Source organism: Argentina silus (assembly GCF_951799395.1).
Source record: "Argentina silus genome assembly, chromosome: 6".
Taxonomy (NCBI): Eukaryota; Metazoa; Chordata; class Actinopteri; order Argentiniformes; family Argentinidae; genus Argentina; species Argentina silus.
In genome coordinates, this window is record NC_139660.1 from 12,104,278 (window position 1) to 12,121,452 (window position 17,175).

The 17,175-nt window shown below is 39.2% G+C and overlaps 1 protein-coding gene across 4 annotated transcripts in view; it reads right to left on the reverse strand.

The window, feature by feature from the left end:
* nfia (nuclear factor I/A) overlaps positions 1–7,603 on the reverse strand; it is a 105,692-nt gene extending 98,089 nt beyond the window's left edge. For 3 of the 4 annotated variants that reach the window (XM_083671295.1, XM_083671293.1, XM_083671296.1), the window contains exon 1: positions 3,740–4,006. In XM_083671295.1, coding sequence (XP_083527421.1) covers positions 3,740–3,766 — 27 coding nt within the window. In that variant the 5' untranslated portion in view covers positions 3,767–4,006. Of the gene's footprint in view, positions 1–3,739; positions 4,007–7,362 lie in introns of those variants that run through there. The other variant, XM_083671294.1, reaches the window with a different exon arrangement.
* Positions 7,604–17,175: the final 9,572 nt, after the last annotated feature.

The following is a 17,175-nucleotide window of genomic DNA, read 5'->3' on the forward strand; positions in this document are numbered from 1 at the left end:
GAGAGGCAAGAGGTCCTTGGCTGGACAATCTTACCACCCCAGCTATGCAAAATGTACTGAACTATTCATATATCAAAGAGGTTTATACACATCTTGATACGTGCAAATACCACCGACTGAGATAGTATGTGGATATTTAAACATTAATTAACACACACGCACACAAGTGTGAACGCACACATGGAGAATAATCTAGAATGTAGTTGAATTAAATATATACAAAATATATGCAATGACATCACCAATTTTATTTTCTTCTTTTTTCAACAAGACTCCCTTGTTTCTCAAAGGCATGAAAATTGTATTGTTTATGCTTGGATAAAATCCAGTGGATGAATTCTCCAAACTGCCTTCAGCGACACTCAAAGTAACTTCAGCCAATATGCTGTGAAATATCACTCCTCAACGGATGATATTATGCATTGTTATTTGTGGTTTCTGTATATACTGTAGTATAGGGTTTCTCTGTCTTTTTTTTTTTTTTTTTTTTTGCATTTTTAACAATACCAGCCTCGTCTACCTTTGCATTTTCCTGCTTTTCATAATAGAAATACAGGCACTCGAGTGGTGTCTTGTCCATTACATGTAAGGGGCACATTTCAATATATATAAATATCTACAGTATGAGGTGTATTCTTAAAATCGTGGTGTAACAAACTTTAACACCCTACATCACTGAAGAAATAAATGCTGTTGAATACATACTGTCCATGAAAAAATATTTTGAGTCAATTTTCAGGCAGTTGCAGTTCCTAGACCTACTCACTGCTCTGTGTCTACAGAAATGTTAAGCGAGTTTAACTTCCAGCCTCCAGTACACCTTAGTGACAGATCTAACGGCTCTAAATAACAGGCCTGTAACAACAACTCATGAATAACTGTAATTTAGAATACCAATGATGGTAATCCCCTTCTATTGACACCCATGCTACCCACACCACAACACAGAGGCAATTATGAAGTGTGTCGACCAAGCTTACTTTCTCCTCTTTATGCAGTGTGCCCCATGAAAGTCAACGGACTCAAAAAGAGCTGACGGTTAACCGTTGCTAATCATGTAGGAGCAATTACAAAAGGCAAATATTCCTGCTCTTACTAAGTTGCAGTGGACTCAAATACCCGTATACATGCTATTTCAGACTCACAGTCAGTGTTTTTCTAACCCAAGTGATGGGCAGAAGGGTTTCTCTCCTGTGTAGGCTACAACAAACCCTCCACGATTAGACAGCAACTTGTACATCAGAGGCATGGGATGCAAAGACAAAAGCTGTCAATCTTATCATGCACAATTCATTTCTACCATTATTTATATTGTATATTTCTAGGAAGGACCTAATTCATCTAAAATATCTGCTGGTAAGCTAAAATATTTTTTCAATTGAGAATCAATAAATTAAATCATTATGGAAGTACTATTGGACTTAGGGAGATAAAATGTATACCAAATATATGTAAAAGCTAATATGTATCAAAAGCCTTTGATTATGGAGTGATCCTAGATAGGACTCAATGAAGGCCTGAATCACTAAACCATTTACTCCCACATCTCTAATTAGGGTATATGAAATACACTCAGTGTCTAACAATATTTTTTATAATATATAATTCAAAGTTGAATACATAAACCTAATTAAATCAGCTTATCAGTGCAGAATCTTCTTTTGCAGTGTTGGTGTGAACTCTGAAGCATTTAAATTGTATTTTTGTACAAAAAAAAAAAAATAATAATTAAAGAAAAATGCATTTCCAAGTGCAACTGGGATTAATAAATACTTTGCATGTGCACATACTGTAATAACAAAATATTCCTTCCCAAAGTATGCATCCCTAGATAATGGTGATTCAACCCTCTCTTTTGCATAGGCCTGATTTGGCATTGCCTCTTCAAGTTTATTCATAGTCTTTACATTATTGTGTATATTCAGAAATCATGAACTGTTCTTGGTGTTAGAAGTACAAATACACTCGGAAAGGTCTTGCAACTTAAAATAGGACAAATAAGATAATATTGGTACCCAGGCAACTATTTGTCATTTGTATGGAATATCAACAATGTGGTGTAGTGACTGACAAAATACAATAATCCAAAACGATGATAATAGAAAAATAGATACAAACACATGGAGAAACCACAGTATTCTTTTGGGATAGCTTTTAAAACTCCAATTCTGCTAATAGTTAAATTCAACTGACTTGTGACTATAGGCCAGTATATGAGATACATTAGAGGTATATGGAGGGGCTCTATCCAAAAAGTCTAGACTTGCTCCTATTGTACCGTAATGCACCTAAGGCAGAGAAAAGACGTCCAGATAAAATAATCTATCCAAAATGTTGTGTTGACCTTTTGCCCAACAAATGTAGTAGCCTATGAGAAAGTCTTGCTGAAAAAATTAAATATATAAATCAATATTGTTATAACATAGGCTATAGCTTAATAGACCAATTATATAGCTACAGTAAAGCAGTTCGTTTTTCTATATGTTTGATTTATTTAGGTTTTCGGGTCTGTCACCTCATCTAACCTCTGGACTGTAACACTATGTCTGGAATATAGACCTTTTTCTGTTCTTTGCCAACACGCGGATCAAACTTTCCCTCTAAATATCTCACATTTTCTCGTTTTGCCGTGTGGAGTAGATTTTCTAATCTATGACATAGCCTACAACTACATCATAATGCATTGGCAAAAAGAAAATGAATATATTGTACGTAAAACAAATCCAATTATGCTTCAAACACAAACAATAGTCAACTGATGAATTATTAAATTTCCAACTGCCCATAACCCATGTCGACTAACTTTTCATTAGGCCGGCAAACAATCATCTTTCGGGCAATGATAATTCAAGTCTACAAAAAGTAGAGCACAGATACCCTTAGTTGTAGGCTATAACTGCCTAATTCAAAATGTAATCGAAGTTCATATGCAAATGCATGAGTGTCACTTAAAACCAAAGTACGGGAATACTAAAAGCGACATCCATAAGAATTTGATAGCAGCTTTAGCCTATCTGAAATGTGCAGCCTAATGTCTTAACTGGTGTTTTCCCCTGCACATGGCTCACGGCAAAGTTCAATGCCAAAGTATGTCGGCGACTCGATGCAGTCGAGGGGTTAAAGACAATACAATAATAAATGCAGCAACATTTGAAATTCCTAAAAAAAATATTGTTGTAGCGAAGGACAACATAATACCTAATGATAACAACAATGAGTCTCATTTCAAACTTTGAGGACACAATTTAGACAACGCATGCTGGCTCTTAAAATCAGTAGGGTTAGACAGTAGCCTAATCAATACAAAATGACAACATGCGAGGATGTTATACACTCTTAGTGCAGGGACCTATAGAGCAGACCATTAGATGTAGCTCATATTAAAACATTGTGTGCACTAATTTATAGCAAATATATGGTAAGGCGCCCTCGGTATCAACATGCACATGTAGCTTATTATTCTTTTCTGGAACGCTGAAGAAAAAAAGTATTCCTAGTGAAACAATGTCTGAAATGACAACACAAATAGACAAGCATTTAGGCTAAGTGTGTACATATAGAAGGTAGGCGCCATCCGCCATGTGCTAGTTAGTGCAGTTGGCTCTGACATACCAGGAGTGCCTACAGCACAGAAAGTTACTTGTCTTAAGCAACGTTAGCCCACATCGCTCTGTCCCCACCCGGCAATGAGAAAGAATACTGCAACAAAAATGGTTAATCACACATGAAGTTCACTTACCTGCGTTAGGCATAGCGGAGAATACATATCTGTTGTATCTAATCTTGGAATTGGAAGGTGTATGTGTGTGTGTTTGGGTTACTGTAACCACAGACTGCGTGTTTATGTGTGTGATGATGTGTGTAGCCTATGTGAGTGTGTGTATGTGTATGTGTGTGGGTGTGTGTCCGTGTGTGCCCGTGTATGCGTGATGGCTGTGTCCGTGTGTGTGAAAAGAAAAAAAGGAGAGACAGAGAGAAGGGAGAGAGAGGGAAAAATAAAGCCCGCTTCTTGCTTTCACATTTCCAACTCTGCGAACTGCAACCAACGCTTCACCGCTCCATAGAGCTGAACTTTAACCCCGCCTCGAGTTACACTGCTTCCACTCTCCGCACACATCTACTGTACAGTGCAGTTAAAGCCGTACAGCAGTCCCTTCGTCGGAGAACTCATAACTTTCACCAGAGGCATATTCAACAGTAAAGAAAAGTCCCGAGGCAGACCGACTCTAGCGGAGAGGTTAAAAATCACCGGAGACAGGAAAAACAAGGAATCGGACGGTGCAAATCGTGTAATCTTCTACTAATTGCATTACATAAAATATCAGATTGTCAGACTTTCGTTATTCTGGACCCGATAAGAGATCTCTCATTGACTGCGCTTCATCGAGGAGACGATGCTTGCAACCGAGAGCATTGAAGGCATGTGGTGCGGCTTCACCGTATAGCGAACTCCGAAATGAGTCTGTCGGATTTAAGAACGAGGAGGGTGCGGTAGATAATGAAGGTAGCTTAGGAATATCCCTGAACAATTGCTTGTTCCTAAAGCCGACAGCTGGTTTCCGTTTTACAATTTATCTCAAACAGGAGACGATAAAGTGAATCCGTTTTGCGGCTGTCCTGGACGTAGCGGAGAGGACCCACAACCGTCTGCACCGAGTTCCATACAGCTACAGTTCACTTTTGTCCACTGTGCCCGGAGGACAAACTCTTCAGCTCTTCACTCAGCATAGCTCCCAAAGTATCCACGCTTATAGAAAAGCATTGATACCAACATAAACGCATCGTGTGGCATAAGTGAAGTATAGGCTAAATAGTCTATATTTCAATGTTCAAATTATACTTAAGCCCATTTGCCCCGACACGAAATGGCTTTTCAAATTAGTGCTTTACAACGCAAAGCCTATACCCTTTCAATCAAGTCAAGGGCTCACGTAACGCTGTGACACCAACACTGAAAAATAAATGTTCTTTATGATGTTTTACGCAAATGAGAGTGTATAGCTGGGAGGAGAGAGAGCTCGGGGGAGCACCACACATACTCGATAGGGGATATACCGCCCCTTTAGAACAAATTATAAACTTTTAAATTCATCGAACTTGGTAGGCTAACATGCTTTCAAATCTTAACACAATATTACCAACACGAGTTATCATTATTGTTATTAATAGTGTTGCAATTATTATATAATTATTATGGTATTATATAATTATGGATGTCATTCATTAACAGCCTCGTATTATCATTGTCATCATGATTAGCTGCTATAACTGACATATAAGTCAGTTAACGCAGGCCTATATGACATGCTGCAATATAACCTATAGCATGTGATGTGCTGCAAACCATTGTATGGTCATATTTCCAACACTTTAGAGAGCAGTATAAGAGGAGAGCAGTATCATTTCAATAAGGTAAGCTACATTTAACTTTATGTAACCACACTAAGTATCCCCCCACACACAGACACTCACAATTATATAATATAAATGAGGGCCATACGAGAGACAAGATTACCAATCATTCTCTGGACTCGTACATGGCATTATGTAAGCGTGAGCACAATGCCCTCCTAACCTCAGGAAGCCACCAATATCATCCACTACCAAAGCATCGTTCAACTCCATTGATTCTTTGTCATGCATTGACAGACATTTCAATGTGCTTCAAACTATCAACAACATCTGAGTAATCAATTGCAGCCTAATTAAATTGCACATGGACAAAAACCTCCAATACCATAAACGACAGTTAGGGAATTTGAGGCGAGTCCGAAAAAATAACGTGGGTATAGGACTACAAGGCAACATTTCGCAATATTTCACTATTCTCCTGATATAATTATAGCATGGGTTGCAAAGCAAACGCAGGCATATACTATTGTGTGCTTCACCTGCCTACTGACAAGGTAAGGGTTAATATTCATTGGAACAATGGACATTTTGTCAATGTCAAACAAATACTCGGGGGCTATAGGCCTACTTTGCATACTGTAATAAACTTAAAACAGCTTTAGTTTAATGCATTGCTCTTGCTGATTTGTTTCAAAGTTAAGTACAGTAAAAACAAAAAAGAATACAGCGAATTGTCCTATGGAGTTAAGCGCAAAAATGATTGACCATATTTTGTTCAATTATCATATTAGCAAAAAATGTGAGTCACACACAGTTGGTCAACTGATTCTGCAGGTTTCTCGTATTTGTTATTACCAGTGAACAACTTTTGGCCAGAGCGTGATGTCAAATGTGCGCCCTCTAGAAAATGGCAAGGGAAGCGGCAGTATGGACTCTCGCTCTCTCTCTGCTGCATCTACACTCAACACACACCTGCACAGAGACATCGACATTTAACTCTGTTACCTGTTTAGTTTGTTACCAGAGACTTGCTTTATCACAGACTAAGGAAATACCCATTTTCACAAACGGATAAAGTGGAATCGCAACTGTTAATGAGGCTAAGCAACAGCACAGCACAGTAAGCAAATAAATGCAACATTTTAGCCACTGTGAATCGGATATTGCATTCGTGAAAGCACTCCACCGGTATAGCGTAGTCTTTTCCTAAATAGCTGTTGTGTTGAAACATTATATAGACATGTGTAGCTCGTCTTTGTTTAAAAAAAAGAAAGAAAAAAAAAAAAAGTATTTTAATCAAATAGGTTTTTATCATTTTTAAACACTGTATTGGAACACTGACAAGTCACACACCATTGTGCAACTGAATAGTCGTAGTAGTACATTTTTACTAGGCCTCATGTGCTTGGACAGATATCATAAAATAAGTTCAGATGTCTAGTGTATTTTCTCATGCTGCACCGCAAAGCACCTCTAGTGATAGGCTAACTTGCTATCAGTATTTGGCCAACCTCCTCATAGCCACATCATCGGTGCGATGCTCGAGTTCTGTCCTCCGATTGGACTAAACGCCGGGATTTGAAGCCAGCATCTATCTTATTGGACAAAAATCACGTCACTAAGAGCTCTCGAGAATGCATTTCACTGCAATCGGTCGTTTACCCTGCAGAAGAACTAGTTACTACATAACGGAGCAATGTAGCCTCTCTGTCCATGTGATTACCAAAATGTTTACTTATCAGACTTTAAACACTGGAAATGCAGGCTATACTGTTTGTTCTCATGCCAAGCTTCTTTGGCGATATGCAGATATCCGCATTATCAGCACTGGCAAGCTTGCCCCGCTGGTAACATGGATCAGATTGATACTGTAATCAAATCCCCGTGGTAAAGCAAAAGACAGACATCTTACATACCAACCATGTGTACACAAATCACTCTTATGCACATGTCTATAACTTCTCAGGGTATACGGTATACATAGATTTTAAGAGGCATATTGTCACGTACCATTGCAATGTAAAGTGTACGTGAGAAACTTTAGAATGTTGAGACGAAGTGCTTCATTTTCAGCCACCTTTTGTTGTCGTCTATGTTTAATATTGGAAAAAAAAGTATTACAACTTGCTGCCGTTGTGTATTTTACACCGGAAGAAATTAAATAAAGTAAAGCACTGGGGAAAATTGTTGTTCTTGTTGTATTAATCCCGAAAAGAAAAAAATGGCAGTGAGCCTTTCTTCACTCCTTTGATATTTGACTGCGGTCCAAGCTTGGCAGAGCTGACTGGCTCGCGACACACACTCTGGCTGTCTCAGCTTGGTTTGTTAGACTTTGTGCAGAAGTTGCAATCGATTCAGCGAGTCCCCCTTGTTTATTTCCGCAATCGCTGCAATTTGCATAGTAACCACGCAGGACACGGGCGGCAACGGAACGCCACTTCTCTCTCGCCATCTCCTCCCCTCCCGGAGTCACATAGCCTACTGGCAAGTCAGAACCGGAGTTGCGTTGCAGCCAGACCCCAGTCTGCGTTCTTCTCCTGCACGGAAAACCTACATTTTTTCACCTTATAGATATTGCTGCATACTGCACTCAACGCCTCCTATACGTCTACTACGGCGCGACTGGGACAGAGAGGGGGGAATGCCGCTGCGCGTATTCAGAAGAGCTGCACCATTGCTGCTTTAGCACCTAAACATTATTGCAACACTGGACATCTGAGCAATATTGTACTTTAATAATTGCGCATCTTTATGGGTGGTCGACAAAAATAAATATAAAATCGCTGCAGCGGATTTCTACTGCTTCTATACGGAGAAATCGACAAAGGTTAACCATAAGTGTAGCCTATATGGGAGTCATATTGAATTAGAAAGCATTAATACTATCATAAGATGTATGCCATTTTCTTTTAGGCTGTGTGTCAGTGTAAGCTACTGTATGCTATGTGTATATGTGGTAGCAGTCATGGTGTTAAGCAGCTTATCTGCAAGACTGAATTGTTGTGAGCTGTAATTTTTGCTGTGTTGCATTGCCCTTGCGGTTGACTGCTGGATATTTTGTGTGAGTGCAGTAGGCTAAACTGTTTACTGAACTGATTATTGTTTTGAATTTTAGTGGGCTACATTTGAACTGTTACGGTGGGCATGGCAAGAAGAGCTTGAATGTTTCTGCTTTCCTAGGACAATAAACTGAATTTATTCACGACAACATGGTGTTATGGGTTGATATAGCTTGATATAGCGCTGAATACACGCAGCAGTATTCCATCCAGCTCCAACCAATGTCCCTCATTGAGGTCATACTATTGAAGAGCATTCTTTTGAAAGAGTGGGCGGTGGTTCCCACCGATGCTGACGTATAATGTCAAAAAGCTTGTTGTGGGTTGAGAGACGTGATGAACATACATCAACCTACTGTAACGATGCATGGAGCATGCAGCGGGGCTTTAGCGACGCCTTGCCTCTGTCATCGAATTAGGTATGGTAGTGAAAATATAACCTACAATGATTATATTATATATATTATGAGCATATATATATATATATATATATATATATATATATATATATATATATATATATATATATATAACACACACACACACACGCACACACAAATTCATATACGTTCATTACGTTCGAAGTCTTCCTCAGGGATTGTGGTTAGATGCAATTGCGGATCTATACGTTTGGGCTTTTATGTATTATTTTGTGTTAATGCCATATTGAACTATTACACCCATGTACCATAACGAATTAAGTTAGTTAATTAAGTGGTTCCACTAAAAACAAACACATCTATACATTAAAACTAGTACGCAAATAGCCCCCTACTATTTCATCACAGTTATTGCAAGGAGCTTTACTTTCTGCTTTGTTTCCACGTTCCTGGTAAGAACTGAGATGAGACTGGTCTGGAAGAGTCATGGTGTGCACACTATAAAGGTTAATGAAAAAAAGTTTTTACGTAAATAGAGATTTTGGCGTATGCTTTGGCGTATGCATTTTTTTTTGACCCAGTCAATATATACACAGATTGCTTGTGGGAAGATGTAGGCCTAGTTTTACACGGGTTTTCAGAGATCGGTGACAGGAACCAATTAATGTGGAGTATGTTTATGTATAGGCCTACAATACAATCGCAAATAAAACAACGTTGTCCATGATTAAGGAGGATATATTTGTCATAAATATAATTGTTAATTATGAGCACAATTTCTGCGCACTAACACACCGTCTTACAGGTTTGCAACCGAAAGTTTCAGAAATGGTCTCTACTGAATGCCCCACTTTTCCTATAAGCGTCGCTATTTGCCAGGGAATGTCATACCTGCGAGTGTGACCTCTTACTGTATACGTTGCCGCCTCCAGTTTGCACATCTTTTACAGGCCATCTGTCATAACGTTCAATCGAAGTGAATATTTTGTGCAATATAAATGATTAAGTGAATAATGTATTAATCATACTTTGGAATGGAATAGTGTGTTGATAGAACAATAAGGGCAATGTAACAACACACTCTATGGACAGTTCTACATTCAAACGAGTTCTCATGTTGAAGTTGTACAGTATCCATGTCGGTCTGCATCTGATGAGGTATGCCTAATCAATTTGTCGACAATCAAATTGTGTACAAAATAGAGTCCGTATATGAGAAATTAGAATTCTACGCACAAACTGGACATGGTTTGGAAAGCACACAAACCGGATTTCAAGGAGGGCTGTCCTAATAGGCCAATACGCATTTTAGGCCTAAGCCTGACCAATATACATACATTAAATCCCCATATCATCTGGATTGTATTTTCCTTATCGGATCAGCGTGGTGAAGTTTACAACATTACAAATACAATATATTCCACTTTAGTTACAATATATTCACATATACATACAATATATTCCACTTTTAGAGAGAACCAGTACCCATACATGTATATCTGTGTTATTTGTAAGTGTTTTACCCAGTCAGGCCTTTGCAAATACCCCTTTTAAACAGTGCTGCGAGAGAGGCGCCTTTCTAAAAAAGAATTCTGCCAAGTTCTGCACAAACAAATGCTTAAAGCCACAGCAACCGTGCCAGGGCTGCCCAAGATACTATGCCCACGAAGTAGTAAAGGGTTGCGTGCAGTTGGAGAAAATCATATAGACAGCAACACTAAGATCAAGTCCTTGAATATGTCTATGCGGTTGTTCAGACGTTGACAAACTAAGGGCCACCAATGGATGTCGAAACTTTAAGGATGAGTTGGAACACCAAAACCTGGAACCTATGCGTCACTCTCCGAAAGTGCCTACGAGGGCAACGTAAAGCATGTTTAGAAGACCATATAGTCTATCATGTAATATTTCAGGATTGTTCTTGTGACGAAATTCCCTCGATATGTAAACACCTCACCAAACTGGTGTTCGAATGCCGGTTGGAGAGAAAGAAGTGCCATGTAGCACACATGCACGCATTTGTCTAACTTTCACAGTCAGAACGCGAAGTATGAGAACTGCAATCTGCAGACCACTGCGAGTGTAGTGCGAACATTAGAGCATTTTAAAGGGTAGTCTACAGTCGGCCATTTAGTAAGTGCAGCGCAATTCTTATTAAGGTCCATCGTTAATGAAACAATGAATACGTTACGTTATTCATAATAAGCCACATGTATCCATTCTTGTGGGAAAACGTAAAACTAGGACTGTTTATGTCGACTATGCGACGAGACTTGGTCAAACCTGTTGGTAAAGTAGTCTACCACGATACAACTTCTCCAGAGGTAGGTTATAACATTTTGCGAGGTAACTGCAAGATTTGCATAATCGTCCATATGGACATTATCACACGACTATGAAGCAGATTATAACTTAAAAATATACAGTATCTACAACTCGAGATGTTAAGGCTATGGTAACATGCACTTTGTAAATGTGTTTTTGAGCTTTTCTTCACCAATCGTGCAGTGGACAATGATTTGTGTGGCTTTGTAACATATTCAATACATGAGATGCTGTGACATCTTCAATACAGAAAGTAAACCATCTCAAACATAAGTTTGTGTAGACAACTTTACGCGTGACTTTGCAAAAACAAACCTTTTGGGAATATCCCTGATTTTAACATTTTTTGGAGACGTTAAGCAACCTGCACGAAATGTCTCAATAAGAGATACTTAACGGTGATGGGGCTATGCCTTTTTTTGTGTTCCCCATCCCAGTTGGTTTTGTTGTTATCTTCAGGATCAAGTGAGGACTAAAAGAATATCTGATTTTAAAACATCGTTTCTCTATCGATTTATTGCATTAAGATAACGTGTTGAGCCTATCCATCTTGGCACCTTTTAGATAAAAAATAAGACATCTCTGGGAAAGCTACCTTTTACATTCATGCAGTCAAGTATATATGCTAATAACCTCCTAAAACACGCACCCTTAAAATAACCTATCGATGAATGTGAAAAGGATTCATGAGGATGGGTTGTGAGGTGCAACAAGAGCATTTAATAATCTTCTGAACTACAGGTTGAATATGATGTATCATAGCAGTTTTTGTCAACTTGTTTAATGTGGCTAAAAATAGGTAGGCTATAGGACCTATATTTAAAACGGAAAGTCCCCAGAGAACTAAAACGTATGTCAATATGGCACTTAAAACATGTTATTTAAATGTTCATGCTTGAGGAATGACGTGTTGGAGGTTATTCAGTTGTTTTGTCTGCTGTGTTGCTCTCAGTCGGTACCGACTTGTTCAATGCGTAAAAGACCATAGCAGTAGCTTACTTTGCATATAGATTTACAAAGGTGTGGGCTATCAAGCTTTCCTGTAGATACAAAAAAATGATAGTAGTCAGGTGGCCAGCTTCAAGGTTGGTCTCAGAAGCCAGAAATGTATCATCATAATCATTTATTATACAGTTATTGTCAACTGCACGTGCATTTGTTCATTCAATAGTAATTGATATAAAGAAAGGTTCTAAAAAAATAAATAAGAAATTAAAAAAAAGTGCTGAACCGAAGGTCTGCCCTATTGTATATAGTAGCCTACAGTAGACTATATTGTTTAACCTTAATCTGTTTAATCAATTTATATCACTGCTATTCTATTTCAAGTATAGGCCGAAGAAAACAATAATACGTGTTACATCAATAAAAATAGAATAGACGCAGTGTATACTCTGTTTTGATTATTTATTTAAAAACAGTGATGCTGCCAATATTACTCTAATGACGCCAACAACGCCTACGGTTACTACCACTGCTGGAAGACCCCTTTGTAGTAGGCTACCTCGACCTCCATAGCCTAAAAGAACAATTATATGACAATATACTGTCAGGGAAATACTAATAAATACTAATAAATAAATATGTTTATTGACTGATTCTGAATGAGTTATGATACAATGAAACATCATATAAACCTAATTCATCTACTTTGGTAAGTAGCCTATCCAGTTATTGACAGTTATTGGCACCTCTTGTGTATATTAATGTAGCCTACTAATATCAATTAAAGGATCTTAATGTTTTCATCACATTTTAACATCAAAGGATTTCAATGACAATAATTTCTGTTTTTGAACGCCAAGGATGAGTTGGTTATGAATGTTCTTTCGGTGCCTTGCTTCAAAACTATATCACAGATTAAAAGCAGGTCGACACTCCATCTAGAGGTAACTCATTGAAACTACAAAAATTGAGGTTTCTTTCAATAAGAAAAATAGTGTGCACTATATTTGTGATAATAGTTGTCGTAAATTGTCTGGTTTCATGTTCTTCACGTGTTCTTCATTAACAATAGAATGGTTGTATAGAAGAGTGAAATGGTTCTGAGGTAGACACAGCAGTATCGGTATAGCCTACATAAAACATAATTTATTTACTGTATGATAAGTAATGTATTAGATTAAATAATTACCTCTTTGAAAGGGCACCAGATGTAGATTGTGAAAACTGATCGTTAAATTCCAACAGCTCATCAATTCAACTGTTGATATTCAATATCTGTATCCATTAATTATCATCCATCCATTATCCAATTTTGGTTAGCATTTTCCTGTGAACTATATTCAGTGGGGGGGGAAACTCTTCTTAATGCAGTTATAATAATCCAGAAAGGGTAGTTCTTCTTATATAATTACACATTTTCATGAAATACATTTCAACAAAATAGATGTGAATATGAGACTAACTTTGTCTGAAGGCACTGAAATTATCAACTAATTTTAAACACAGATATTATTTAAAAATAGACACATGAAATACATATTTACAAAACAAAATGCTACTCCACATAAGTGAGCACATATGAAAAACTGTTAATCTCCCATTCTGAATTTAAATTGCTTTGACATTATTATATACATTTAAAATTACTAATATTTATGAAATGACTACTATACAACAAACCATTGTATTATGATTATGATTATTATTACTAGTATTACTATTATCATTATTATTGTTGAAATGCAACTAGAGAAATAAATAGAAGAGTGAAGAGAGTCATTTGATTTGCATTTTCTCTACCTCCTAAAAAATCTATAAGCAACCAGTGTTTAGTTTTTAAGAACCGTTGGTTAATATAACGTGATCTGGTTGTAAAATGAATTTAAATAGGAGCTCTATCCATTGCATACTGTTTAGCTTCACTCCTCACAATTCACAATTATACCACAGGGGGGAGGTCTTTCAATACAAAAATCCCCAACAATAGAATTCTGAGGAAAAAAGGGACATCTTACTACCAGCAAACTGATTAAATCTAAACCAGTCTACAGTTAAATAACATGTAGGCTCTTTTGAACCACTTGTTGACACATGGTATCAATCAATCAATGCTTGCAAGTTCTATGAAGACAGCTTTTGCTGAATATTACTTAAAAAGGTTAGTAGTGCTCAGGATTGTTGAATAAACACATTGATTTGAGTGGTTCCATTCTCACAACTCCTGTGAGTGTGTGAGTGTGTGAGTGTGTGAGTGTGTGTGTGTGTGTGTGTGTGTGTGTGTGTGTGTGTGTGTGTGTGCGTGCGTGCATGCTCGCTTGTGTCTTTTCATTTGACAGAGATGAAAAACATGAAGTTTATGTGAACACACACAACAAAAGTGATGTGGCTGTAGTGGTAATTGGCTCCTGGCACACATTCTGTATGGGCACTCCACACAAAAAACTAAAGACCAGAGAGAGCTTGGTAAATAAAACATTCCCAATATGTCCACCTGGTCCACCATGGCTGTGAAAAGGCACTTTGGGGAAGGGGGAGGATGAGGATGTTAGGGAGAGGTGTGTGTGTGTGTGTGTGTGTGTGTGTGTGTGTGTGTGTGTGTGTAGAGGGGACAAGGGTGTGATAACACTCAGAACCCTGGGGTAATTACACCATCCAGTACTGGAGCAGCTTGCCTCCGAGGCCCCTCCATAGCGGGGCCTTATGAATAAACAAGCGAGCACGTCTGTGGATCCCCTTACTGTAACCCTACTGTGCCCTCCCGAGAAACTCTGGCACCACCATATCCCACGCTCCCACTTAACTACCATCACCAAGGGTAGGGGGGTTCTCTACCAAACAGGGATAGCCAGGGTTAGTTTGCTTTCTATGTATGCTGTATGCTCTCTCTGTCAACGCTTGGCGAAATTTAGCCAATAAATGAACATGTTGGTGCAGCTGGATCTAATGGCTAATTTCAGAATAACCCAAAACCTATTCCAATTCCCAACACCAATGGCAGCTAAAATACAGTGAATGTAAAGTAAAACCTAACCACAGAGGATGGGAGGGAAGTGGAGGCCTAGGCCGGGTGAAGGCTGGAGGGTAGCATTAGAGGGTGGAGGCCGAAGGTTGGATAGGGGGGCTTGGCCAGTGGAGGCTAGAGGGTAGTGTGGGTGGTGGTAGGGGGTGGAGGCTTGAGGGTGGTGGTAGGGGGGTTATTGGGTGGTTTTGGACCCTGTTGGCTCCACCTGCTGCCACTGAGCTGCCAGCGCTGGAGTTGGGCCAGGAGCAGTCCACAGCTTCGCCTCAGCCAAGCCAACACATCCAGAAAGAGGGGGGGGGGGAGGAGATGAAAGGGGAGAGGGAGAGAGAGGGAGGGGTGAGGGAGAGAGAGGAGGAGTGAGGGAGAAAGAAATTCACAATCTCCCAGATTGTGCCATTATAAAACAATAAACCTCATATCTATATGAATTAGGTGTGATAATTAAAAAGAAAAAGGTTGTGAAGAACCATAAGAAGAAAAAGGTTATCTCAAAGTCATACATATTCCCCTTCAGCTTAATGAATACTGTTGCTGTAAGCAGGCAAACAAAATGAAATACTCAGTTTAGTTTAGTGGGAGTGAATGTAACTGATGCCAGAGTTGGGGTCAATTCGATTTCAATTCAGGAAGTGGTTTCAATTTAAAATATGAAAAACTTTAAAAGATTGAAAAGCTTCTCTTTTTCAGTTTATTGAGAAAACATTGAAGATAATGATTACTATAATTGCAATAATGAAATTCTAATTTCAGTTTACTTCCTGAATTAAAATTCAAAAGACGTCAACCCTGATTCATATAAATCCCTCTCCTCATCAACGCAAATTGCACAGGACAGGTAGGCTGTTTATTCCACAGCAAAGGGACAGGTGAAGTTTGGAGGGGACCTGAAAACACTGTGCCGATTTGGATCCTGTTCCACTTGGCATTTGAAAACATAAACCCCCCTGTTCCTCAGTATTGACCCATTAAAAAGAAACACTCGTATCATCTCTGTGCGAATAAGCTGCTCCAGTATTTGTTGAATGGCTGTTGTCTGTGGTGGTCATGTAAGCCTAGAAGCCGGCACGGCGGCATGCTAACAGAAGCCCTGATAAAACTGGAAGGCAGTTGTACTATGAAAGAGGACAGCAGAGGGCCCTGGGAAGGGCAGGGGGAGACCAGAAACGTGTGGAAACAACCTCCATTGGTGTGTGTGTGTGTATGTAATGCCGAAAAACACCATACACCACCCACATACACACAAAGTGCCAAGCATGTATAAACCCCATCTCACACTCTCCCTCTCAGCCCCCTCCCCACACACACACACACAATTTGGCGCTGGCTTTAATGAGCTGGGCCTCTATAAACAGATAGCTCCACTTCACACTGTGGCCAGCCATTCCCTCTCCAGCTGCAGCTGTGTGACAGATAGATAGAGAGAGACAGAGGGAGCAGGGCGGGAGAGAGACAGGTAATGACAGAGAGCCAGCCACTGCCACCTGGCTGTCACTGGCCCCTCCACAGTCACACCACAGCCAACAAGCAGCAATGACAACAACATTACCCAGGGCTCTGTTTAATACTCCAAACAACACTATGGGCCTTTCCAGCACCCTGACACTTTCAGTGCAGATCTGAAAGGACTAGATACGTACAAACAGTGGCATTTCGTCATTCAGGGCCGGCCCCACCAGCAGATAGAGCTATTGCGCAAATTAAGCATCACCCTTGTCATATAATTGTATCTCCATATCCTACCGTTAGCAAATCGAATACATTTTTTTTTTTGGTTAATGAAACATTCACGGCTATGCTTTACTTTATTTTCCTTTAATATGGAAGCTCGGAAATGCGTGAAATTTGCTGTTTTTTGCAGCTAGCTGCAAAGACTCAGTGCTACTGTTTTCTATAGTAGTGGGGCCAGTCCTGTTCGGCCCCTCTCTGTCAATGAAACGCTATGAGTGGGGAAAATGATTGTGCGCATGCTCAAAGTATGCCTCTCTGTTGAATCAAAGGCAAGCTCAAGGGGCCGAGCTCCGCTTCACGGCCCCTAGTGGTTCAAAAAGGTGCTGCAGCCAGAGAAAGACAAAATGCCTGGAGTTTACGTAGT